The sequence below is a fragment of the Heteronotia binoei genome, chromosome 15 (genome assembly GCF_032191835.1).
Source record: "Heteronotia binoei isolate CCM8104 ecotype False Entrance Well chromosome 15, APGP_CSIRO_Hbin_v1, whole genome shotgun sequence".
NCBI lineage: Eukaryota > Metazoa > Chordata > Lepidosauria > Squamata > Gekkonidae > Heteronotia > Heteronotia binoei.
In genome coordinates this window covers 5163419-5190043 of record NC_083237.1, presented here as the reverse complement: position 1 = coordinate 5190043, position 26625 = coordinate 5163419, and the positions used below count along the sequence as shown (strand labels likewise).

The following is a 26625-nucleotide window of genomic DNA, read 5'->3' as shown; positions in this document are numbered from 1 at the left end:
AAGGGATCTCCAGGGTCATCTAGTCCAACCCCCTGCAAAATGCAGGAAACTCAGAAACATCTCCCCCTAAATTCACAGTATCTGCATTGCTGTCAGATGGCCATCTAGCCTCTGTTGAAAAACCTCCAAGGAAGGAGAGCCCACCACCTCCCGAGGAAGAAGGAAGGAAGGAAGGAAGGAAGGAAGGAAGGAAGGAAGGAAGGAAGGAAGGAAGGAAGGAAGGAAGGAAGGAAGGAAGGAAGGAAGGAATCATAGAGTTGGAAGGAACCTCTAGGGTCATCTAGTCCAACCCCCTGCACAATGCAGGAAACTCACAAACACCTCCCCCTCAATTCACAGGCTCTTCATTGCTGTCAGATGGCCATCCAGCCTCTGTTGAAAAACCTCCAAGGAGGGAGAGCCCACCACCGCCCAAGGAGGAAGCCTGTTCCACTGAGGAACCGCTCTAACGGTCAGGAAGTTCTTCCTAATGTTGAGCTGGAAACTCTTTCGATTTAATTTCAACCCATTTCCTTTTGGCATTTTTCGATCTTTATTTGCCTGTGTGTGTGGGCGCCTCGAAGTCACGGCACCCTCTGGTGACTGACCCCTTATGGGGATGTGGGAGGATATTCAGAGGTGGCTGAATAAAGCTTGACCCTGCCTCCCAGTACTGGTATTCCAAGGAGATCTCCCACCCAAGTACTTGCCAGAATCAACCCTGCTTAGCTTCCGAGATTTGAAGAGATCTGAAGGAGCTTGGTGGGATCTTCTGATGTGTATTAAGGAACCGGCAGACAGGAACACAGGACTGGTTTAACTGAATCATCTCCTTTCACTTGGAGATGCTGGGGACTGAACTTGGGATCTTCTGCATACCATCGAGATGCTCTGCCATGGATCTCCGGGTCCCCAAGTTGTACTCCTCAGTTCTTTTAACTGGAGATGTCGGGGATTGAACATGGGGCTTTCTGTATGCTCTACCACTGAGCCACAGTCCTTCCCCACATTATATTCTTGCAACAAGTCTTGCAGATAGCATTGTCTTGAAAGATAGCAGAGGTGCAGGGATCGGAGAGCAAGATAGCAGAGGTGCAGGGATCGGAGAGCAAGATAGCAGAGGTGCAGGGATCGGAGAGCAAATGCCCCCAACGCTTTACACCACATCTGTCTCACTCTCAAGGGCCTAGAAGTCCGAGCAGGGTGGGGCCAAATGATGTTGCCAGAGCCCCCAGAGAGGGAAAGGACAACATTTGAACCAGGGGGTTATTTGAAGACACCAGACCTTAACTTGATATTATTCATTTCAGTTACGGATTTTTGACAGACGGGCTCCAGCAAATTTAAACCTTACCCACTTAATAGATTTCTAGCGGCAACCCAAATAGCAAGAGACTCATCCCACCTCATTACAGCGCTAGCCTATTGTTATCACCATCGTTTAAGATGGGCCTACAACGGGTTATTGATACGCTGTGCCCTGTCCGCCGGTGGTGCGTTTTATTGATCGTTTTTACCGTTAATTTTAATGCGGCGTTTTAACTTTGATGTGTAGGCTTTTTATCGTTATTATTACATGCTGTGATCCGCCTTGAGCCCGCTTGCGGGAAAAGGCAGAAGAGAAGCCTACAAAATAAATAAAGACATCATTTTATTAAGGCAATTAAAAAAATAATAAAACAGGTGGTTTTCAGTACACACCATCACCTGCCTACCTAGAATTCGCACACTCAGTCATTTGTTCAAAGCGATGCGAATCATTAATTCTACCAAAAAAGCTACGTGGCCAAGCCAGGGTGACCAATGGCCCCCCCCTCCAACCACATGTGCTCCGTCTCTCCCCAAAAGGGGAGATTTTTGGCCCTGCAGACTTGGGACCCAGCAAGGTGCAATACCGTCCGGCTGCCACTGGAGGGAGCACGCAGAACACAGCAGACCCCGGGAACAGGCTTGAAAGGTGAGGAGGAAAGCCGGGGGTGGTCGGAGGTTAGGCAGTCGAGCCCCCAAAGGGCAAGTTCCTTTTGGGATGCTTCTGTCCTTCTCTGCCCTCACAGGGGCTTCTTCTTCAGTCCAAAGACGGAGATGAAAAGGAGGACCTCCACCGCAGCTGGTAAAGCGCTGGAGAAAGGAGAGGAGCAGGATTAGTCCGGTGTAGGGTTGCCAATCCCCAGGTGGGGGCAGGGGATCCCCCCCCCCGGTTTGGAGGCCCTCCCCCCACTTCAGGGTTGTCAGAAAGCAGGTGGAGGGGAGGAAAATGTCTGCTGGGAACTCTATTATTCCCTAGGGAGATTTATTCCCATAGAAAATCATGGAGAATTGATCTGCAGGTATCTGGGACTCTGGGGGGGCTGTTTTTTGGGGTAGAGGCACCGAATTTTCAGCATAGCATCTAGTTCCTCTCCCCAAAATATCCCCCATGTTTCAAAAAGATTGGACCAGGGGGTCCAATTCTATGAGCCCCAAAAGAAGGTGCCCCTATCCTTCATTATTTCCTATGGAAGGAAGGAATTGAAAAGGTGTGCTGTCCCTTTAAATGTGATGGCCAGAACTCCCTTTGGAGTTCAATTATGCTTGTCACAGCCTTGATCTTGGCTCCACCCCTAATGTCTCCTGGCTCCACCCCCAAAGTCTCCTGACTCCACCCCCAAAGTCCCCAGATATTTCTTGCATTGGACTTGGCAACCTTAGTCCGGTGGGAGGGGGGCCATGCAGTGCCCTCTGTTCCCCTTTCCTCGGAAGGCAACAAGCCCCTTCTCCCTTAGGAAGGCTTATAGGCGGTGTGGATCTACCTGCAGAAGGCCATGATGTACCAGTAGGTGACAGTCTCCCAGCGCTCAGTGATGAAAAAAGAGAGGCTGACGGAGGCGCTGGAGTGAGCAGCCAAAGCTAGTGGGGAGCAGTCAGGGAAAAGGGTTGCTGTAGAAAGGGAAGCCCTACAGCAGGGGTGGGGAACCTTTTTTCCTGCCAAGGGCCATATGGATATTTATAACATCATTCGCGGGCCATGAAAAATTATCAACTTAAAAACTGCTGCGCCAAGGGAGAACGATTCAGGCTGGCAAAATTAACACAAATGATTGTTTTTCTATTTGAAGTCATGTGGGGAGAGCAAAGTCTGGCACACACACACACTCACAAGCACAGCCGGCCTGCCACCCTAGACAAATACATAGGTCCAAGGCTTTTTTGTAGAAAAAGCCCAGCAAGAACTCAGTAGCATACTAGACCACATCCCCTAATATTAGCATATTAGGCCACACCCTCTGGGATAATCAAGTGCAAACGAAACTGTCACATCCACTTTTCCAGGCCCTGCAGCAATTCTGGCCGGCCAGCCAGGCCCCAGGGAGGCTGCCGCACAGTACATCTGGGCCCTGTGATCCCTGCCTGGTCCTGGGGAGGCTGCTGGACAGCGCGGCTGGGCCCCATGATCTTCGCTGGCCAGCCAGACCCCAGGGAGGCTGCCACCTGGCTCGTTTCGGCCCAGCAATCTCCGAGGGCCACACCATGTGACCTCGAGGGCCGTATACGGCCCTCGGGACAGAGGTTCCCCACCCTTGCCCTACAAGGAGAAACCGTGCAGGAGGAAGGACTTGGGCTTGTGCGTGCACGTCTCCTATTAAAGGTTCGCTGGTCGCAGAGCTGGAGAAAGTCACGGCAGTCAACGTTTGCTTGGTTAAACCCAGGGCTTTTTTTGTAGCAGGAACTCCTTTGGGTATTAGGCCACACCAGGCCTGTAGCTAACAAAAGGCCCACAGGGCCTGGCCCCCTGACAGTTTTTTGAGGCCCCTCCCTCCCCCGTTCCCAGGGCGCATCTCTTCATCCCCCTCCTGCATGATTTGATCTATCGTCCTCCTTCTTGAATCTTACATTTTATGCTGCTGTATCTTACAAATAGGAGGAGCCCAGTGGTGCAGAGTGCTAAAGCTGCAGTCCTGCAATTCTAAGCTCTGCTCGCGACCCGAGTTCGATCCCTGGTGGAAGCTGGATTTTCAGGTAGCCAACTCGAGGTCGACTCAGCCTTCCATCCTTCCGAGGTCAGTCAAATGAGGACCCAGTTTGCTGGGGGGGGGGGGGAAGTGTAGATGACAGGGGAAGGCAAGGGCAAAGCACCCCGTAAAAGGTCTGCCGTGAAAACGTTGTGAAAGCGATGTCACCCCAGACTGGTGCTTGCACAGGGGATCTTTCCTTTACAGTCCCGTGGCGCAGAGTGGTAAAGCTGCAGTATTGCAGCCGGAGCCCTCTGCTCACGACCTGAATTCGATCCCAGCGAAAGTTGGTTCAGGTAGCCGGCTCCAGGTCGACTCAGCCTTCCATCCTTCTGAGGTTGGTAAAATGAGTCCCCAGCTTGCTGGGGAAGAAGCGTAGAGGACTGGGGAAGGCAATGGCAAACCGCCCCGTAAAAAGTCTGCCGTGAAAACGTTGTGAAAGCAGTGTCACCCCAGAGTCAGAAACGACTGGTGCTTGCACAGGGGACCTTTCCTTTCCATCTTACAAATACATCCCAGCCATCCAGAACCTCCGGATTGTTGCCCTTCTGCCCCGCTGGCTGTGCTAGGTCCAGAAATCCCTTGCAGAGCTGGGGCTCTGCCTCCGGAGGTCCCCGTCCCCTCAACCAACCTGCAGAAAGCAAAGATCCACCAGTACTGGCTGCCATCCCACTGTTCAAAGAGGAAGAAGACCAACGTGAGGGCTGCAACCGCATGGGCCCCGGTGGCTGGAGCAGAGATGATGAGCGGGTCAGGGAGGAACAACAGTCAAAGGGCCTTTACCGCCAAAGACCTGATGAGATGGCTGCCAGATTTCAGGGGCTGCAAATATTACATTCATATGTGTGTCTGCTAGGCTGCCCAATCCCCAGGTCCCAGTGGGGGATCCCCCATTTTTACAGGCTTCTCCCCGCCCCCAGCCAGCTGGTCGATGGGGGAAGCCCCGCCCACCACAGTCACCATGTAGTTTTAGAGCTCCTGCAGGTCCGTTTTTAAAATATGTGCCTTTAAGGTTGAGCAGGAAACAGGAAGGGCTTCGGAGAATGGCCCCTCCCTTTGCTTTGCTTTCATTTTCAGATCAAGTAAAGTTCTGCAGGAACAACCCAGTAAGTATTTGTGTGTGAGAGAGAGGGGGGCAGGGGATTCCCTGGTTTGGAGGCCCTCCCCCCGCTTTGGAAAGCTTTGTGGGGAGACAGAAATGTCTACTGGGCACTCTATTATTCCCTATGGAGAACGATTCCCATAGGGAATAATGGGGAATTGATCCAAGGGTATTGGGGGCTCTGGGGGGGGCTATGTTTTGAGGTAGAGGCACCACATTTTCAGTACAGCATCTAGTGCCTCTCCACAAAATACCCCCCAAGTTTCAAAACGATTGGACCAGGGGGTCCAATTCTGTGAGTCCCCAAAGAAGGTGCCGCTATCCTTCATTATTTCCTATGGAAGGAAGGCATTTAAAAAGGTGTGCTGTCCCTTTAAATGTGATGGCCAGAACTCCCTTGGAGTTCAATGAGGCTAGTCACACCCTTGTTCCTGGCTCCGCCCCCAATGTCTCCTGGCTCCACCCCCAAAGTCTCCTGGCTCTGCCCCCAAAGTCCCCAGCTATTTCTTGAACTGGACTTGGCAACCCCAGTGTCTGCTCATCTGATATTTCCCCTGACGTGGATGGCCCAGACTAGCCCGATCTCATCAGATATTGACAGGTAAGCAGGGTGGCACTTGGATGGGAAGTCCAGGGTGGCTACGCAGAGGGCAACCGAGGGCAAACCAGCTCTTGCCTTGAAAACCACACAGGGTCACTATAAGAAGAAGACTGTACGTTTGTACCCCGCCCTTCTCTTTGAATCAGAGTCTCAGAGCGGCTTACAATCTCCCATATCTTCTCCCCCCACAACAGAGAGGTCTGGCTGACCCGAGGCCATTTCAGCAGGTGCAAGTGGAGGAGTGGGGAATGAAGCCCGGTTCTCCCAGATAAGAGTCCACAAGCTGGATCACTACACCAAACTGGGTAAACTCTTGGCTGTAGGTTACAAGTAAATAGGGTTGCTAAGTCCAATTCAAGAAATATCTGGGGACTTTGGGGGAGGAGCCAGGAGAAGAAGAAGAATTGCAGATTCATACTCCGCCCTTCTATTTGAATCAGAGTCTCAGAGTGGCTCACAATCTCCGTTATCTTCCTCCCCCACAACAGACACCCTGTGAGGCGGGTGGGGCTGCGAGAGCTCTCCCAGAAGGTGCCCTTTCAAGGACAACCTCTGCCAGAGCTATGGCTGACCCAAGGCCATTCCAGCAGATGCAAGTGGAGGCGTGGGGAATCAAACCCAGTTCTCCCAGATAAGAGTCCGCACACTTAACCACTACACTAAACAGGCTCTCTTACAATCACCTTCCCTTCCTCCCCCACAACAGACACCCTGTGAGGTGGGTGGGGCTGGAGAGGGCTCTCACAGAAGCTACCCTTTCAAGGACAACTCCTACAAGAGCTATGGCTGACCCAAGGCCATTCCAGCAGCTGCAAGTGGAGGAGCGGGGGATCCAACCCGGTTCTCCCAGATAAGAGTCCATCCACTTAACCACTACACCATACTATAAGTTGGCTGGGACCTGATCAGTACTTCCTCTAAACTGTGGAGTCTTGTGAGCAAAAATTCTACTTGGTGAGCTACCGGCATTAAAGTTGTGAGCTCCTGCATCAATTAGTTTGCTCTGGGGCCATCTTTCCTGAGCTAAGACAAAAAGGTGTGAGTGGGAGGGCAAGAAAAACCAAACTACAAGTTAGCTCACACTAACTCAGCTTAGAAGGGAACACTGGACCTGATGCCACTTTCCACCACAAAAAAAGCAGCTGCCATCTTATGGAAGGAGGACCAAAACACACAGGTGCCATCAGGAGGTCCATCAGTGGGGCCAGGACACTAGAAGCCTTCCCACTGTTCCATCCCACGCACCAAGAATACACAGCATCAGTGCCCCAGACAAAAGAACATAACAGAAGCCCTGTTGGATCAGGCCAATGGCCCATCCAGTCCAACACTCTTGTGTCACACAGCAGGCAAAACCTAGGTGCCATCAGGAGGTCCACCAGCGGGGCCAGATCTCCAGATGCTCTTTCGCTATTGCCTGCACCCTCCCCACCAGCACCAAAAGTACACAGCATCTACAGGAGACAAGATATTTATCCAATCCTCTCTCGAAGCTGTCTATGCTTTTAGTCATTGCCCTTTAAAGCCCTATATGGCCGAGGACCTGCCTACCTTAGGGATTGTCCCTCCCCATATGTTCCCAGAGGGTACTGAGATCCGGCTCGCAAAATCTACTGAGAATCCCTGGGCCGAAGGAGGCCAAACTGAAAGTTACTGAAAGTTGGAGAAACGTCGACTGAGGAGTGACATGAGAGAGGTTTACAAGATTATGCATGGGATGGAGAAGGAAGAGAAAGAAGTACTTTTCTCCCTTTCTCACAATACAAGAACTCATGGACACTCCATGAAATTGCTGGGCAGTCAGGTTAGAACAGATAAAAGGAGGTACTTCTTCACCCAAAGGGTGATTAACATGTGGAATTCACTGCCACAGGAGGTGGCGGCGGCTACAAGCATAGCCAGCTTCAAGAGGGGGTTAGATAAAAATATGGAGCAGAGGGCCATCAGTAGCTATTAGCCACAGTGTGTGTGTGTATGTATATATATGTATATGTATATATATATATATATAAATTTTTTAGCCACTGTGTGACGCAGAGTGTTGGACTGGATGGACCATTGGCCTGACCCAACATGGCTCCTCTTATGTTCTTATGTTCCGAGAGAAAGGGCCTTCTCTATTACAGCTCCCCACTGGTGGAACCAATCACCAGAAAAGGTACGGGCCTTGTGGAGCCTTAACCAGTTCCGCCGGACCTGCAAGACTGCCCTCTTCCAGCCGGCGTTTTCTTAATGTGGAATTATTTTACTGTCACGTCAAACTGTGTCATGATGAGTAACATCAAGATTGTAGCAGTAATTTGTTGGGTTTAAATGTAATAATTTTAATTGATGGTTTCAATGTAATAGTATATTTTAATTGAGAAATATAATTGTTATGTAGTTAGTGCATTTCATTATTGTATTATTGTAATGTCTGCATTTTATCCCATGAAAGCCACCCTGAGCCTGCTACGGCGGGGAGGGCGGGATATAAATTAAAAATTATTATTATTATTATTAACTGCAGAGCCAGTTTGATGTACTGGTTAAATGTGCGGACTCTTATCTGGGAGAACCAGGTTTGATTCCCCACTCCTCCACTTACAGCTGCTGGAATGGCCTTGGGTCAGCCAGAGCTCTCTTATCTGGGAGAATTGGGTTTGATTCCCCACTCCTCCACTTGCACCTGCTAGCATGGCCTTGGGTCAGCCATAGCTCTGGCAGAGGTTGTCCTTGAAAGGGCAGCTGCTGGGAGAGCCCTCCCCAGCCCCACCCACCTCACAGGGTCTCTGTTGAGGGGGGGAGAAGATATAGGAGATTGTAAGCCGCTCTGAGACTCTTCGGGGGGGAGAGTGGGATATAAATCCAATATCTTCATCTACCTCACAGGGTGTCTTGCACCTGCTAGCATGGCCTTGGGTCAGCCATAGCTCTGGCAGAGGTTGTCCTTGAAAGGGCAGCTGTTGGGAGAGCCCTCTCCAGCCCCACCCACCTCACAGGGTGTCTGTTGTGGGGGGAGAAGATATAGGAGACTGTAAGCTGCTCTGAATCTCTGATTCAGAGAGAAGGGTGGGGTATAAATGTGCAATTCTTCTTCTTGCAGCTGCTGGAATGGCCTTTGGTCAGCCATAGCTCCCGTAGCAGTTGTCCTTGAAAGGGCAGCTGCTGTGAGAGTCCTTTCAGCCCCACCCACCTCACAGGGTGTCTATGGTGAGGGAGGAAGGGAAAGGAGATTGTGAGCTGCTCTGAGACTCTTCAGATTGGAGGGCTGGATATAAATCCAGTATCTTCCTCTACCTCACAGGGTGTCTGTTGTGGGGGAGGAAGGGAAAGGAGATTGTGAGCTGCTCTGAGACTCTTCGGAGTGGAGGGCGGGATATAAATCCAGTATCTTCCTCTACCTCACAGGGTGTCTGTTGTGGGGGAGGAAGGGAAAGGAGATTGTGAGCTGCTCTGAGACTCTTCAGAGTGGAGGGCGGGATATAAATCCAATATCTTCATCTACCTCACAGGGTGTCTGTTGTGGGGGAGGAAGGGAAAGGAGATTGTGAGCCGCTCTGAGACTCTTCGGAGTGGAGGGCGGGATATAAATCCAATATCTTCTTATTATTATTATTATTATTATTATTACTTCCTGTGGCAGAGAATTCCACACGTTATGATCCTCCCTACCCCCCAACCCACTTTAGCATCGGCTATGAAGGATACAGAGGAGGCCTTGCAGGTGGTTGAACATGGACACGCCGGAGAGGAAGCCAGCCAGCTCGACCGCAAAGAGCCCCAGAGTCACGGACAAGGCCACCACCATCCTGGAGAGGGGAAAACAAGGGGGGTTAAGACCAGCTCCTCCACTCAATGGTCAGGGAGGCAAAGGCCTTCTGGATCAGAATTCTGCTGCTCAGACAGCCCCACGCAAGCCCCTCTGCCAAGGATCAGAGGGGAGCTGGGTTTCTGTCTGAAACAGAACAGCGAGGTTGGAGTCCAGGAGCACTTTTCCGTCCAGGAGGCTTTCGGGGTAGGAGTTTTAGATAGGGAGCTTTGCCTCTTGGACGTTTATGCCCCCAAATCTGGTAGGTCTCTAAGGTGTTACTGGACTCTAATCTAGTTGTTTCAGTGTACATAGTGTGCAAATCCCCAAGGAATATATGGGGTGTTTCAGGAAGGCGTAAAGAGAGCCTTCCTGGATCAGACCAGGGGTCCGTCCAATCCAGCCTCCTGTCTCACAGTGCCAACCAGCTCTTCTGGAGGGCCAACAACAGGGCAGAGAGGCCGAGGCCTTCCCCTGAGAAGAACATCAGAAGAGCCCTGCTGGTCAGACCAGTGAGGGTCCATCTAGTCCAGCCTCCTGTCTCACACTGTGGCCAACCAGTTCCTCTGGAGGGCCAACAACAGGGCAGAGAGGCCGAGGCCGTCCCCTGAGAAGCACATCAGAAGAGCCCTGCTGGTCAGACCAGTGAGGGTCCATCTAGTCCAGCCTCCTGTCTCACACAGTGGCCATCTAGTTCCTCTGGAGGGCCAACAACACAGCACAGAGGCCAAGGCCTTCCCCTGAGAAGAACATCAGAAGAGCCCTGGTGGATCAGACCAATGATGGTCCATCTAGTCCAGCCTCCTGTCTCACACAGTGGCCAGCCAGTTCCCCTGGAGAGCAAACAACAGGGCAGAGAGGCCGAGGCCTTCCCCTGAGAAGAACCTCAGAAGAGCCCTGCTGGGTCCGACCAGGGAGGGTCCATCTAGTCCAGCCTCCTGTCTCACACAGTGGCCAGCCAGTTCCCCTGGAGGGCAAACAACAGGGGCAGAGAGGCCGAGGCCTTCCCCTGAGAAGAACCTCAGAAGAGCCCTGCTGGGTCCGACCAGGGAGGGTCCATCTAGTCCAGCCTCCTGTCTCACACAGTGGCCAGCCAGTTCCCCTGGAGGGCAAACAACAGGGGCAGAGAGGCCGAGGCCTTCCCCTGAGAAGAACATCAGAAGAGCCCTGCTGGGTCCGACCAGGGAGGGTCCATCTAGTCCAGCCTCCTGTCTCACACAGTGGCCAGCCAGTTCCCCTGGAGGGCAAACAACAGGGTACAGAAGCGGAGGCCTTTCCCCAGTGTTGCCTCCTGGCTCTGCAACTCAAGAGGCTCAGTGCTTCATGGCCAGTAACCCCTGATAGACCTCTCTTCCGTTCTACTTCTCACATCCTTTGCAGATCGAAGAGAGAAATGACGGGAGTCAACCTCCCAGATCCAGAGCTATGTGATGCGAGGTAATTTTAAACTCCCGTCGGACCCTGATTTCTGCCACTTCGCTCTGTCAAACCAACAGTTTACTATCAGCCCAAGCAAAGGTCACCGTCAGGCACTTCGGGGGTCTCACTGTAAGAATTCCCTGCTGCCAAAAGTGAGATCCCTGGTTCCCTGCCCCGACCTTTGCAGAGAAAACTCTTGTGACTGTGCCCTTATCAAAAGGATAGAAGTCAGAGTGACCTGCTCTCTGGTACAGACATGCCATTTAATTTAATAGACCAGGGGATCAGGTGGAGGCTGCAGCACAATCTGGGCTCTGTTTCTTATGTGACACAGAGCGTTGAACTGGATGGGCCACTGGCCTGATCCAACAGGGCTTCTCTTCTGTTCTTATGTGACACAGAGTGTTGGACTGAATGGGCCACTGGCCTGATCCAACAGGGCTTCTCTTCTGTTCTTATGTGACACAGAGTGTTGGACTGAATGGGCCACTGGCCTGATCCAACAGGGCTTCTCTTCTGTTCTTATGTGACACAGAGCGTTGAACTGGATGGGCCACTGGTCTGATCCAACAGGGCTTCTCTTCTGTTCTTATGTGACACAGAGCGTTGAACTGGATGGGCCACTGGCCTGATCCAACAGGGCTTCTCTTCTGTTCTTATGTGACACAGAGTGTTGGACTAGATGGGCCTTTGGCCTGATCCAACATGGCTTCTCTTCTGTTCTTATGTGACACAGAATGTTGGACTGGAGGGGCCTTTGGCCTGATCCAAGATGGCTTCTCTTATGTTCTTATGTGACACAGAGTGTTGGACTGGATGGGCCTTTGGCCTGATCCAACATGGCTTCTCTTCTGTTCTTATGTGACACAGAGTGTTGGACTGGATGGGCCTTTGGCCTGATGCAAGATGGCTTCTCTTATGTTCTTATGTGACACAGAGTGTTGGATTGGATGGGCCACTGGCCTGATCCAACATGGCTTCTCTTCTGTTCTTATGTGACACAGAGTGTTGGACTGGATGGACCTTTGGCCTGATCCAAGATGGCTTCTCTTATGTTCTTATGTGACACAGAGTGTTGGATTGGATGGGCCACTGGCCTGATCCAACATGGCTTCTCTTATGTTCTTATGTGACACAAGAGTCTTCAGAGAAAGGGTGAAGTGATGGGGGGGGGGGGCTGGAGATATGGTTTGGCACAGCTAGTCCTTCTCCCCTTCCTCGCTCCTGAAGGGTGACCTGGCTTTATAGCCGGTGTCTGCTGGCCTGAGCCAAATGGTTGGCTACATCTGCTGCTAACTAAGGGTTTCCAGCTGGCACTTAGCGATGCAGAGGTGCCGCCATTTAATGTCAATCCTGTCTAATCTTGCAAACAAAACATAAAGGGGAGGGGCGAGGAGAATAAGCTGTTTTGAGTAGACAAGGGCTGACAAAAACAGCACAGCTGCATCACAAACACACAAATGTGAGACACGCACTTATTTTCTTTTTTCTTTCTTCTCCTTTGGGCAAATACTGCAAGGAATGTAGGCTCATAAAAATGCATTCGGAAAAGGAAGCCTTTAGTTTAGGAAAGCCTGAAGGCACGGGGATGGGAGAGGGGATGGAAACCCCATCAAAGGGTTCTGCCTCCATCTCTATGCTTTAAAGCCAAGAAATCAGAGAAGGGCTGAAGCGAGAGAGCCACCACAGGCAGACCCCCGGGTTGAAGACTTACTCTGTGTCCTGCTTCACATAGGCCTCTTGGGTGAACTGCAAAGGCAGGGAAGCTCGAACGTTGTTCTCCTGCAACACAGAAGACACACACACACAGAGAAAACAATCAGTCATAAGAACATAAGAGAAGCCATGCTGGATCAGGCCAAAGGCCCATCCAGTCCAACACTCTGTGTCACATAAGAACATAAGAGAAGCCATGCTGGATCAGGCCAAAGGCCCATCCAGTCCAACACTCTGTGTCACATAAGAACATAAGAGAAGCCATGTTGGATCAGGCCAATGGCCCATCCAGTCCAACACTCTGTGTCACATAAGAACATAAGAGAAGCCATGTCGGATCAGGCCAAAGCCTCATCCAGTCCAACACTCTGTGTCACATAAGAACAGAAGAGAAGCCATGTTGGATCAGGCCAAAGGCTCATCCAGTCCAACACTCCGTGTCACATAAGAACATAAGAGAAGCCATGTTGGATCAGGCCAGTGGCCCATCCAGTCCAACACTCTGTGTCACATAAGAACAGAAGAGAAGCCATGTTGGATCAGGCCAAAGGCTCATCCAGTCCAACACTCTGTGTCACATAAGAACATAAGAGAAGCCATGTTGGATCAGGCCAATGGCCCATCCAGTCCAACACTCTGTGTCACATAAGAACAGAAGAGAAGCCATGTTGGATCAGGCCTGTGGCCCCTCAAGTCCAACAATCTGTGTCACATAAGAACATAAGAGAAGCCATGTTGGATCAGGCCAGCAGCCCATCCAGTCCAACACTATGTGTCACATAAGAACATAAGAGAAGCCATGTTGGATCAGGCCAATGGCCCATCCAGTCCAACACTCTGTGTCACATAAGAACAGAAGAGAAGCCATGTTGGATCAGGCCAAAGGCTCATCCAGTCCAACACTCTGTGTCACATAAGAGAAGCTATGTTGGATCAGGCCAGTGGCCCATCCAGTCCAACACTCTGTGTCACATAAGAACAGAAGAGAAGCCATGTTGGATTAGGCCAATGGCCCATCCAGTCCAACACTCTATGTCACATAAGAACATAAGAGAAGCCATGTTGGATCAGGCCTGTGGCCCCTCCAGTCCAACAATCTGTGTCACATAAGAACATAAGAGAAGCCATGTTGGATCAGTCCAACACTCTGTGTCACACAGTGGCCAAACCACCACCCCCAGGTGCCATCAGGAAGTCCACCAGTGGAGCCAGGACACTAGAAGCCCTCCCACTGTTACCCCTCCCCCAAGCACCAACAATACACAGCATCACTTCCCCAGATATAAGAACATAAGAGAAGCCATGTTGGAACAGGCCAGTGGCCCATCCAGTCCAACACTCTTGTGTTACATAAAAACATAAGAGAAGCCATGTTGGATTAGGCCAATGGCCCGTCCAGTCTAACGCTCTGTTTCACATAAGAATATAAGAGAAGCCATGTTGGATCAGGCCAAAGGCCCATCCAGTCCAACACTCTGTGTCACACAGTGGCCAAAAAACCAAGTGCCATCAAGAGGTCCACCAGTGGGGTAGAAGCCCTCCCACTGTCCCCCCCCAAACACCAAGAATACAGAGCATCACTGCCTCAGACATAAGAACATAAGTGAAGCCATGTTGGATCAGGCCAAAGACCCATCCAGTCCAACACTCTGTGTCACATAAGAACATAATAGAAGCCATGTTGGATCAGGCCAAAGGCCCATTCAGTCCAACACTCTGTGTCACACAGTGGCCAAAAAACCAAGTGCCATCAAGAGGTCCACCAGTGGGGCTAGAAGCCCTCCCACTGTTCCTCCCCTCAGCACCAAGAATACAGAGCATCACTGCCCCAGACATAAGAACATAAGAGAAGCCATGTTGGATCAGGCCAATGGCCCATCCAGTCCAACACTCTGTGTCACATAAGAACATAAGAGAAGCCATGTTGGGTCAGGCCAATGGCCCATCCAGTCCAACACTCTGTGTCACATAAGAACATAAGAAAAACCATGTTGGATCAGGCCAATGGCCCATCCAGTCCAACACTGTGTGACACGTAAGAACATAAGAGAAGCCATGTTGGATCAGGCCAATGGCCCATCCAGTCCAACACTCTGTGTCACATAAGAACATAAGAGAAGCCATGTTGGATCAGGCCAATGACCCATCCAGTCCAACACTCTGTGTCACACAGGGGCCAAAAAACCCCAGGTGCCATCAGGAGGTCCATCGGTGGGGCCAGGACACTAGGAGCCCTCCCACTGTTGCCCCTCCCAAGCATTAAGAATAAAGAGCCTCTTTGCCTCAGACAGAGAGTTCCAACAATACCTTGTGGCTAATAGCCCCTGATGGACCTCTGCTCCATATGCTTATCCAATCCCCTCTTCAAGCTGGCCATGCTTGTCCTCTGGCCAGAAAGCAGCAGCCCTGCCTTCCCCTTCCAACTGCCCTGTTCTCTTTTACTCTCTTTACAATCTGTTCTTCCATAGCAAACACGGCACATACACTCAGTAGGGTAACAAAAGGAAAAGAGAGAGAAAGCAGTTTAAAAAGGGGGGGGGGGCGAATAGAATACAATGGAAACAGTATCATACGATTACTATGGCAAGGGAAGGACTGTGGCTCAATGGAAAAGCTTTGCGTGCTGAAGGCCCCAGGTTCAATCCCCGGCCTCTCAGATTTAAAAACAGGCAGCAGACAATGTCCAAGACCTCCACCTAAGACCCTGGAGAGCCACTGCCAGGCTGAGTAGACAACACTGACCTTGATAGGCCAACGGTGTAATGAGGCAGCTTCGTGTGCATGTCTCCAAAAACTCCTTTTCCCAGAGCTCACCTGTTTCACGCAGCAACCAGCATGCTGTGTACTCTGTGAGTTCAATATTTATATCATTGGATAATGACGCTGGTTCTGTCAGGATGCTTGGGAGGAGAACCTACTAGTGTTCCCTCTAAGCGGAGTTGGCGTGAGCGAGCTCACGGATTTTTAGCCCTCAGCTCACACATTTTTTGTCTTTAATGCCGGTAGCTCACAGAGCAGAATTCTTGCTCACAAGACTCTGCAGCTTAGAGGGGACATTGCTTCCTACCCAGAATCCTTTGCTCCTAGCATTCCCCAAGCAATGTGCGAGAGAGGGTCCCCCCCCCGCCCACACACCTTCCATTGGGTTAACATGTCTGAGATGAACCAAGGGCCCCTTCCACCCCAAAGGGCATCCCTGCTCGCCCAGCTTTTGTGATTAGTACATAAAGGCTGGTCTGGAAGTATTTTTGAAACACTGGTGTGATTTGTTTGGTTGAAAATGTGCACCGTTTAAATGTTTTGACTATCTGGATATCTGCCTGAGGTTGAGTTTGTTGATATTTAAGAGAAGAGTCTGTTCCTACATAATCTACAATATAAGTAAATGTCTTGACAGGGGAAGTAAGAGTATAAGAGCTGTATTCTAATTTTTTCTTCTTCTTCTGGGTAACTGGTTTGGTTGGTGACTGCCAAAATGAGTAAAAAAAAGGGACCCCATAACCGTCCCCAGATGTGCAGGGAGGTCCTTCTAAATTTGGTACCCCAAATCTACAGGAAGAAATGAAAGAGTTACAAAATACGTTAATGACACGTACGTCACAATTAACTGACAAAGTAGTAACCTTAGGGGAATCAACGCGGGAAGGAAATATAGTGGAATGTACGAAACGAACGATGGAAACCAATAAGACGATGAAGGCAGTAGATTTCCAAGGTAGCATTGACTGATATTAAAGTGGAAAACCTAGAGGAAAAAAAACACAATCTAGCAGACTCTAGGACGATACCACACATTTCTCTTGCGGACTGTCATTTCTGAAGGCCAGGAAGGGGCATTCCTCTGTCTCCCCCACCCCCAAGCCTCAGGAGAACACGCCCCCTCCCATCCTCCTCCTGTCCCGTTTGCTCCCCTTCAAAAGCGCCAATCAAGTCTAGCAGCACCTCAGCCCTCAGCAAGGCTATAAACTTTCAAGCGTCAAAGCTCCCTTCCTCACATACTAAGTTTTCCAAGGCTGACTCAATGCCACCAGGTCAACAGCCTGACCTTGGTGGTCCAACCAAAGCTACAGAGTTAGTGGAAGGGTTTCTTTGCTTGCTACCAGGCCTCATTTTGGGCAGGAGCTCACACGAGCAGAGCTCCAGAACCTGTAAATTTTATGGTGCTATTTCTTTCTTGGAGCCCCGTGGCGCAGAGTAGTAAAGCTGCAGTACTGCAGTCTGAACTCTCTGCTCATGACCTGAGTTCGATCCCGGCGGAAGCTGGTTTCAGGTAGCCGGCTCGAGGCTGACTCAGCCTTCCATCCTTCTGAGGTGGGTCAAATAAGTCCCCAGCTTGCTGGAGGGAAAGCGTAGAGGACTGGGGAAGGCAAGGGCAAACCATCCCGTAAAAAGTCTTCTGTGAAAACATTGTGAAAGCGACGTCACCCCAGAGTCAGAAACGACTGGTGCTTGCAAAGGGGACTACCTTTACCTTTTTATTTCTTTCTTACACCCCGCCCCCCAGTTCTGTCTCAAAGAACTGAGATGACAGACTGCACTTAGCTCCTTTCTTCAGTCGATCTCTCCCTCAACTCCCCCTGAAGAGATTTTTTTCCTTCTGCTAGCCTCCTTCCACTTGATACGTTTGCACAGTGTTAAAGGATGTGTGGATGCAGCCCTGTTTAGACCATCTTTTTTTCCCCATTTGCGACGTAAGTAGAAAATAGCATAGTATCTACTGTTAGTCTTGTAGCACTTCTTGAGTAAATGCAAAACAAGCTTTAATGAAGAAACATATAGCAAATATTCATAGCATATATACACAAGGCTACTGCCTTGCCAGACTGATATAAAACAAAATTTACAATCCAATTATGGTTACAGGTTAATGGTCCATCATACTTCTTGCTTAAGATAGATGATAGATAGATAGATAGATAGATAGATAGATAGATAGATAGATAGATAGATAGATAGATAGATAGATAGATAGATAGATGATAGATAGATAGATGATAGATAGATAGATAGATAGATAGATAGATAGATAGATAGATAGATGAATTTATTGTCATTGTTCTCAACAAAAAGAGAGCAACGAAATGAGGTGCTCTTCCACAAACATACCAACACATCAAACACACATATTCATAAACCATTTAAATACATCTGAAACCATTAAACCATTTAAACCATTAAAACCATTTAAATACATCTAAAACGGATAAACATTCATAAAACCATTAAAACCATTAAAACCATTAAATAAACATTCATAAAACCATTAAACATTCATAAAACCATTAAAACCATTTAAACCATTAAATACATCTAAAACAGATAATCCTTCATAACCCTGCATTTAACCTAACCACAGCACTTGGATAGAAACTGTCCTTAAATCTGTTTGTCCTAGCCTTCAACACTCTATATCGTCTACCTGACGGTAAGATCTCAAAAAGCAAATGGCCCAGATGTGTATGGTCCCTTAGGATCATTTGTATCTTCCTTTCATTTGTATCTCCCTCTCAAAAACCTTTGAATTATTTCTCAGGCTGCAGTGTTACTTTCTCCAAGGCTGCATTCCAACTTACAGACATCTTTCGTTGGTACCTATCTTCCGTTACTAGGGAGACAAGATTAGGCCCTTGCTTCCCACAGTGGCCTGCCTTGTTACCAATACTATTCTATGGGCTCCACTGTTCAACCCCCTATGAGAATTTTGCTGTACTCTAAGATTTGATAAACTTTCTAATATTTTTCCAACAGAAAATGGGGAAATAACCAAAACCTATAAAGCAGACAGATGGAAATGTTTATCATGCCACTGTGGCCACAGAGGAGAAAGTGATTTAAAAAGTATGATAGGAGTAAAGTTATAATTCAAGAACTATTTTAAGGTAGATGATGAGCGGATACAATTTAGTACACCTTCCGGTGATGTCGGGGGTGTGTGGCAGATGCAAACTTGTGCTAATGAAGAAGAAGAAGATATTGGATTTATATCCCGCCCTCCACTCCGAAGTGTCTCAGAGCGGCTCACAATCTCCTTTCCCTTCCTCCCCCACAACAGACACCCTGTGAGGTGGATGAAGATATTGGATTTATATCCCACCCTCCACTCCAAAGAGTCTCAGAGCGGCTCACAGTCTCCTTTACCTTCCTCCCCCACAACAGACACCCTGTGAGGTAGATGAAGATATTGGATTTATATCCCGCCCTCCACTCCGAAGAGTCTCAGAGCGGCTCACAATCTCCTTTACCTTCCTCCCCCACAGCAGACACCCTGTGAGGTGGGTGCGGCTGGAGAGAGCTCTCACAGCAGCTGCTCTTTCAAGGACAACCTCTGCCAGAGCTATGGCTGACCCAAGGCCATGCCAGCAGGTGCAAGTGGAGGAGTGGGGAATCAAACCCGGTTCTCCCAGATAAGAACCTGCACATTTAACCACTTAGCAAGCGCTATGGCTGACCCAAGGCCATTCCAGCAGGTGCAAGTGGAGGAGTGGGGAATCAAACCCGGTTCTCCCAGATAAGAGTCCGCACACTTAACCACTACACCAAACTGGCTCTCCAGGCACCTCTTTTTCTACAAAACAACCCCTGCATGCCACACAAAGGTTTCCTTTTAACATACAGAAAGAACCATCAGGGGCATTTTGTTGCCAGGAAAAAGCTGCTCACCCTGGACCAGAAGAGGGTGATAACGATGACGAGGTGGGCTGTGAGGGTCAGGAATCGAGAGGGTACCAATCCGTTGACCAAAGGCATCCTTCTGGCACCCGACGGGTGACAAAACCTGGAAGCAAAAAGAAGTCACTACGGAAGTGCAACCTGAGCAACGGGGCGACCATTTCATGCTGATGCATGTGTCCCCCAAGGGCTGTGTCCTGGAATTTCTTGGACAGGCCAGGTCACCCTAAAGGTTGCATCTAGAAACAACCATACCCCCAAACCAGAGATTCTTTAACAGAAAAAAAAAACAGAATTCATTTTTACCTGCGTGGGTTCAGAAGCAGACCCAAGGGCCCTGATTTTAGTTTACACAATACATTTATAGAAACATTGACCTTTTGGTGAGAAAACAGATGACTGGCTAATTACCTGGTGGTCTGACTAATCTCTGCTGTTGCTAAGGCATAGATCCAGGTGGGCAGCCCCATCGGTCAGAAGCAGTACAACAAAGTTGCACCTTTAAGACCAACTTAAGCAGTAGAACAAAGTAAGAGTCAAGTTGCACCTTTAAGACCAACGAAGTTTCATTCAGAATGTAACCTTTCGTGTCCTAAGGCATGCAACACTTCTTATACCCAGTTTCTGAACTAGAAACTTAACTTTAAAAACTGCCAAGCTCCAGGTGAGCCCTGGAAATATCCCAGAATTACAGAATCTGTTAAAAACATTTTTTTTTTTACTATTTTGCATATTAATTCACTGCCCTCTCGCTCTCTATGTAGGGCTGCTAATTCAATCCCATACTATTGTCTGAGGAAGTGTGCTTTTTAGCCCACAAAAGCTCACATTTCGAATGAAACTTTGCCGATCTTAAAGGGACCTCTGGACTCTTCCTTTAATAAAATATGGGTCGATGGTTAGCACCATGGCACAAACCCTTTTATCGGCAATGCACTTTGTGAAAGGGGGCGGGGTTTGAGAGTGCATCATTTCTAACACTGCAGCTCAAAATAAGGTTTTTTTAAGAGCAACAATCTAAACTTACTGGAGGGCTAAATTAGGGTTGCCAAGTCTAATTCAAGAAATATCCGGAGGCTTTGGGGGTGGAGCCAGGAGGCTTTGGGGGTGGAGCCAAGAGGCTTTGGGGGTGGAGCCAGAAGCAAGGTTGTGACAAGCATACCTGAACTCCACAGGGAATTCTGGGCCATCACATTTAAAGGGACCACACACCTTTTAAAATGCCTTCCCTCCATTAGAAATAATGAAAGATAGGGGCACCTCTTTTGGGGGCTCATAAAATTGGACCCCCTGGTCCAATCCTTTTGAAACTTGGAGGGCTTTTTGAGGCGAGGCACATGATGCTATGCTGCTAGTTTGGTGCCTCTACCTCAAAAAACAGCCCCTTCCCCCCCCCCGAGCCCCAGATTTCTATTTTCCATTATTCCCTATGGGAATCGGTCTTCATAGCAAATAATGCAAGCATTTCTGATGACCCTGAAGTGGGGGGAGGCCTTCAAATCGGGGGATCCCCCGCCCCCACCTGGGGATTGGCAACCCTGGGCCAAATGAAGGCCAGGTAATCCACAACCAACCGCAAACCCCAGCCCTCCCCATTAGCAAATATTTGCAGCCTTCCCAGGGGACCCCAGCTGCACCCACTCCCCATACTTTCCTCTAACCCATAATAATTAATAACGGGGGGAACCCCCTCGCAGACCCGCCCCCACCTCACCCATTCAGGCTTCAGGCCTCACCGTTGCCCCTAGCAACCGCTCCGGCCGCCCCGCCGCCGCTTTTCTCCACCCAGGCGCCAAATCGCGCGGCATCGCGAGATTCTGGAGCACGCCGGTGGTGGTGGTCTCGGCCGCCATCTTGCTTGTGGGCAAGCGACCTTTTCTGAACCTAAACGCAAAGAAGAGTGTTGATGTGAAGCATCACAACGAAGTTTGAATCCAGAGAGTCGTGCGTGCAGCAAAGCGTATAGTACCGTGAATAAAAGTTGGTTGGTCTTAAAGGTGCCAGTGGAGTAGGGTTGCCAAACCATAGGTGGGGGCAAAGGATCCCCCCACAACAGAGTCATCAGAAAGCGGGGCGGGGGGGCGGGAAATGTCTGCTGGGCACTCCATTGTTCCCTATGGAGACTTATTCTCATAGGAAATAATGGAGAATTGATTCGCTAGTATCTGGGGCTGGGGGGGGCTGTTTTTTGAGGGAGAGGCACCAAATTTTCAGTATAGCATCCAGTGCCTCTCCCCACAATGCCCCCCAAATTTCAAAAAGATTGGACCAGGGGGTCCAATTCTATGAGCCCCCAAAGACGGTGCCCCTATCCTTCATTATTTCCTATGGAAGGAAGGCATTGAAAAGGTGTGTGGTCCCTTTAAATGGGATGGCCAGAACTCTCTTTGGAGTTCAAGTCTGCTTGTCACACCCTTGTTCCTGGCTCCGCCCCCAATGTCTCCTGGCTCCACCCCCAAAGTCCCCAGATATTTCTTGAATTGGATTTGGCAACTCTACAGTGGAGTCAAACTTTGTTGATAGATCCAAGCGGGCAGCCGTGTTGGGCTGAAGCAGATGAACAAAGCAGGAGTCAAGTGCACCTTTAAGACCAACCCATTTTTATTTAGAACGTGAGTTTTCGTGTGCTCTGAAGCACACTTCATCAGACGAGGAATCCAGCACAGAGAGCAAAGCCAGACAGAGCTGAGCAAAGCCATCCCATAGCTGGTAGGCAGTGGCCCAGAATGCAACATGGTACAGATTTAAGAACCAATGACAGTGAAGTCAAATGATCTGGGAGGCAGTGGTTTAGAAGGTAAAATGGTACAATGACAGAATAGCAAAATTAACAAATTGAGCAAACCTTTGATCTGAGTAGCATGAGCATGCGAAAGCAACAAAACAGAAGTAGGCAGTAAAATTAACTTTGTTGTTCTCTTGGACCTTTTCGAGACCGTGGCCAGGGAAAACAAACACGCATGCGTGCCAATCAGGCAGCTGGAGTCTCAACAGATACATTAAAAAGAGAAGAAACGAAAGGAATTGTTCCCCTTTGCAATAAAGTTTGGGCGGAGGGGGGGGGGGTTGTTGCACAGTGTCTAAGCGGAACAAAAATCATTACGATTGTGAGCAACGATAATTGTGGTCGATTATGGTTATTGTTATGCTCGCCGTTGGCCTACCTTACGGGGTTGTGGTTCTTAACTGCAAACATTGCTGCTCTGAGAGAAGCGCAGCCCAATGCACTTTTGGAAATGGTAACAAGATCTCGCAAGCATCCAGCTGTGATGGCCGAGTGGTTAAGGCGTTGGACTTGAAATCCAATGGGGATTCCCTGCGTAGGTTCGAATCCTGCTCACAGCGCATCTTTTGCCCCCGGGCCGTCCGTCGGTATCGTCCGTCCCAGATGTGAAAAACCTCTAAGAGGCGGCGGATACGCGACAGCGCCCTATCCAGCCCCTGCAGGTCGATGCTGCCCTCCAAAGCCCGGAGCTGGAGCGTGGCGCAAAAGGGATGCAGGGAGATTTGCTCTGCAAAAGCAAGCGCCCGTGCTTCGCCAAGGATCGCGCCCCCCCTCCAAAAAAAATGCCGGCTCCCGACAAACTCATTCCAGAGAGAAAGCTAGCGGCGGGAGGGATGCCAACCTCCAGGTGAGACCTGGATATCACCCGGAATTGCAGCTTGACTACAGACAGCAGCTCCCCTGGAAGGTGGACTCTGGGGCTTCCTACCCCACCGAGGTCCCAGTCCTCCCCAAGTTCGATCCCCAAGCTCCAGGAATTTCTCCAACTGCAGCTGGCAACCACCCCGCTCCATCCCCCGCCGGGGTCTAGTCTAGGGGGTCACGTTCCGGTAAAAACAAACAAACAAACAAGCCACAGTTTCTTGTGGCACCTAAAAAAACCCCTATTGCAAGCGCATTGCATGACCCAGCGCAGAGTCGAGGGGGCAAGCAGCGCCCTGCAGGGAGAAGAGAGCCTAATAACGGTCCGGGATGCAAAATTGCAAATGCGTTTATGAATTCGACGTGGCTGCAGGGCAGGTTTCTGGACACCCGTCCCCCCCCCCCGTCCCCTCCCAATTCCGCAGCGTGCAACCCAAACGACAATGGACATTTCCAAAGCAGGATCCTTCTTTTCCGCCCGCCCCGGTTTATATTCTCTCCTTCCGTTTTGCAAAAGGCAACGCGGAACGCCGAGCCCCAAATTGAAAGGAGGAAAGGGGGGGGGGGGGGAGGCAACAAAAAGAGTGGAGATGCCGGGGATTGAACCCGGGACCTCATACATGCGAAGCATGCGCTCTACCACTGAGCTACATCCCCTTCTTCCGTTTTAAGATTCTCGTGTGTCGCTATTGTAATAAACGCTCCCACTTCCGGGTGGTGTGCAGTTTCCGGTGGTGGTTTGGGCAAAAAGGGAGAGAAAAGCGATCGGGGCTCCAGAGGCAGGAGAGATCCCCCCCAATGCACAAGGGCGGGTGCGGGATGATCATGAGGAGGCTGGGAGTGGAGCCTTAAAATAAACTACCCAGTTTTATTCGGGGGGGGGGACGGGGACGGGGACCAGGTTGGTCCAAGGTTTGACTTTGGGTATAACTAGCTTTCGTGTGCATGCAACACTTTTTCAAATACTAGAATCACTGCGTCGAATGAAATGCGCATGCACACGGAAGTTTATACCCCAAATTAAATTTTGCTGGGCTTAAAAGGTGCCGCTGTACTCGAACTTTCAGCTACCAAGTTTTATTGTGGGTGTCCGCGCTCCCTTGGGCTGATGCGTGAAGGATTCCATCCAGTGTGCAAAGAGACCTATGCACAGAAGTACAAACTGGAGTCCAAGAAACATAAGAACATAAGAGAAGCCATGTTAGATCAGGCCAATGGCCCATCCAGTCCAACACTCTGTGTCACACAGCAGCCAAATATATATATATATATATATATATATATATATATATATATATATATATATATATATATATATATATATATATATATATATATACACACACACACACACACACACACACACACACACTGTGGCTAATAGCCACTGATGGACCTCTGCTCCATATTTTTATCTAACCCCTTCTTGAAGGTGGCTATGCTTGTGGACGCCACCACCTCCTGTGGCAGTGAATTCCACATGTTAATCACCCTTTGGGTGAAGAAGTACTTCCTTTTATCCGTTTTAACCTGTTTGCTCAGCAATTTCATCGAAAGTTTTAGTTAGCTCAGTGGCACCTTTAAGACCAAGAAAGTTTTATTTTATTTTTCTCTGAGCTATGTATATTACTTGTATATTATTAAGTTATTGTTGCATTTTAACTGTGATCCGCCCTGAGCCCGCATGGGAAAGGGCGGAATATAAATGAACCAAGTGTGCACGCAGAATTCTTCAGACGAGGAACCAGGTACAGTGAGCAGAGCTACACATAGCTGGTGGGCTCTAGAAAGCAAAGTGGTGCAAAGTTAAAACCCAATAGCAGAATTAGTAAAATGGACACATTCAGAAAACCTTTGATCTGGGTTGCATTAGCGTGGGAAACCCATAAAACAGTAACATGTCAGAATATGAGAATGTCGGTTAATGATTCTATTGCTAATAAGCCTGGGTCAAAATGAGGGCATTTCTTTCCCAGAAGTTTGTCCTGCCCAACTAATTTGCCTTTTAACATGCAGCATAAATATATACATCATTCTAGTTTGCCGTTAGGAAAAAAATATATATTAAAATATAGTGGAAGATCTTTTTCTAGCAGGAACTCCTCTGCATATTAGGCCACGCCCCCTGATGGAGCCAATCCTCCAAGAGCTTAGAGGGCTCTTGTACAGGGCCTACTGTAAGCTCCAGGAGGATTGGCTGCATCAGGGGGGGGCGTGGCCTAATATGCAGAGGAGCTCCTGCTAGAAAAAGAGCCCATGAAACAGCCAATATCCCTTGAGTATGTCAATACAAAGAACATTATCCTGATACACTATCCTAAAAGAGAAATATATTGGAATACTGTGCCTATATATCCATCCTTGGTGAAAGTGGGTTTAGCATATGTAATGAGATAACAAACCAATATCCCTGTTCAGTCCTGGGGAGGTGTTTGTTCCAAGTTTCATAATAACTTGTAATTCAGCGATTTCCTTTTCCGTTCTGTTCTCGAAGTTCCTTTGCAAATTATGCACGGGGGGGGGGGGCGATTTAAGGATGCCGCCTGCAGGTTGGAAACGTCCTGCCCCCCCCTGGAGGTTGGCAACCCAAATCACAGAGAGGACGCGGTATGTGCCATTGCCTTGCAGAGGATCCGGTCTTCACCCCACCCCCAGCGCAAACGGGCGCGACCCATCCTGAGCACGATGCGGCGACCTCCAAACAAGGCAATGATGATGACACAGTCGCGGTCCAGTTGCAAAGAGACAGGTTGCTTCTGAGCCAGTGCAGAGCGCCTGCGTGCAAACTAACCCTTCAGGCTTCTTTCTGTCGCCTTTGCAATTTGTACGTTTGCCGACCGTTGCCGGGCTGAGCTTCTTCTCCCTATAGAAGTCTCCCCATCGTGGGGAAGAGAGAAAACAAAGGCCGCGTTCCTGCATCTATACATACTGAGAGGCGACTAATGAAGAACCGGTTTGCCAAGTGGCGCCGTGGCTTAGTTGGTTAAAGCGCCTGTCTAGTAAACAGGAGATCCTGGGTTCGAATCCCAGCGGTGCCTCATTTTAAATTCCCTTTTTTTTGTTGTAAATTCACAGCCCCAAGTAGTTTGCTTTCAGCTCCGTTCTTTTCTTCTTTTTCAAACCCGGGGGGGGGGGGGGGAGGGAGAGACTGTATTTCTAATCTACAGGAACAGCTGCTGCCCCCTTTCTATCTCCATTGCAAAAGGGGAGGGGGCGGTAAATATCTCCGCCTTTGCGGGTATTAGGATTTTTGCGTCCGGTGCCCAACGCCTTTTTTTTTTTTGCAGTTCTGCGTAGGGTTACCAGGTCCGAGTCAAGAAATATCGGGGGACTTTGGGGGTGGAGCCAGGAGACTTTGGGGGTGGAGCCAGGAGCAAGGGCGAGACAAACATAATTGAACTCCAAAGGGAGTGCTGGCTATCACCTTTAAAGGGAATGCACACCTTTTAAATGCCTTCCCTCCGCTGGAAATAATGGAGGATAGGGGCACCTTCTTTGGGGGCTCATAGAATTGGACCCCTCCCCCCGGTCCAACCTTTTTGAAACTTGGAGAGTCTTTTAAGGAGAGGTGTTGGATGCTATGCTGCAACTTTGGTGCCTCTACCTCAAAAAAACAGCCCCCCCCCCCCAAGTCCCAGATACCCACAGATCAATTCTCTATTATACCCTATGGGAATCAGTCTCCACAGGGAATGATGGAGTGCCCAGCAGACA

The 26625-nt window shown here is 49.4% G+C and overlaps 1 protein-coding gene and 3 non-coding genes across 7 annotated transcripts; 2 read left to right on the top strand and 2 right to left on the bottom strand.

Moving 5' to 3' along the window:
- Window positions 1-1613: 1613 nt before the first annotated feature.
- On the bottom strand, window positions 1614-21074 carry TMEM107 (transmembrane protein 107). Of its 4 annotated transcripts, none has more exons than XM_060255627.1 (7): window positions 21002-21074; window positions 19677-19764; window positions 19257-19371; window positions 12595-12662; window positions 9362-9462; window positions 2769-2865; window positions 1614-2097 (listed from the first exon to the last, which is right to left on the bottom strand). In XM_060255627.1, exons 2-7 carry the CDS (start codon window positions 19733-19735, stop codon window positions 2028-2030), a joined length of 510 nt encoding a protein of 169 aa, XP_060111610.1. In that variant the 5' UTR covers window positions 19736-19764; window positions 21002-21074; the 3' UTR covers window positions 1614-2027. The 4 variants fall into 4 exon arrangements, with proteins under 4 accessions (XP_060111610.1, XP_060111608.1, XP_060111609.1 ...); XM_060255625.1 differs by lacking the exon at window positions 2769-2865 and adding an exon at window positions 4600-4696 and having other exon boundaries at window positions 21002-21059; XM_060255626.1 differs by having other exon boundaries at window positions 20975-21014.
- A 1454-nt stretch (window positions 21075-22528) lies between these two features.
- On the top strand, window positions 22529-22610 carry TRNAS-UGA (transfer RNA serine (anticodon UGA)). Its single transcript has one exon. It is a non-coding gene; the product is annotated as a tRNA-Ser (tRNA).
- Window positions 22611-23496: 886 nt separating this feature from the next.
- On the bottom strand, window positions 23497-23568 carry TRNAA-CGC (transfer RNA alanine (anticodon CGC)). The gene has a single exon. It is a non-coding gene; the product is annotated as a tRNA-Ala (tRNA).
- Window positions 23569-25875: 2307 nt separating this feature from the next.
- On the top strand, window positions 25876-25949 carry TRNAT-AGU (transfer RNA threonine (anticodon AGU)). Its single transcript has one exon. It is a non-coding gene; the product is annotated as a tRNA-Thr (tRNA).
- Window positions 25950-26625: the final 676 nt, after the last annotated feature.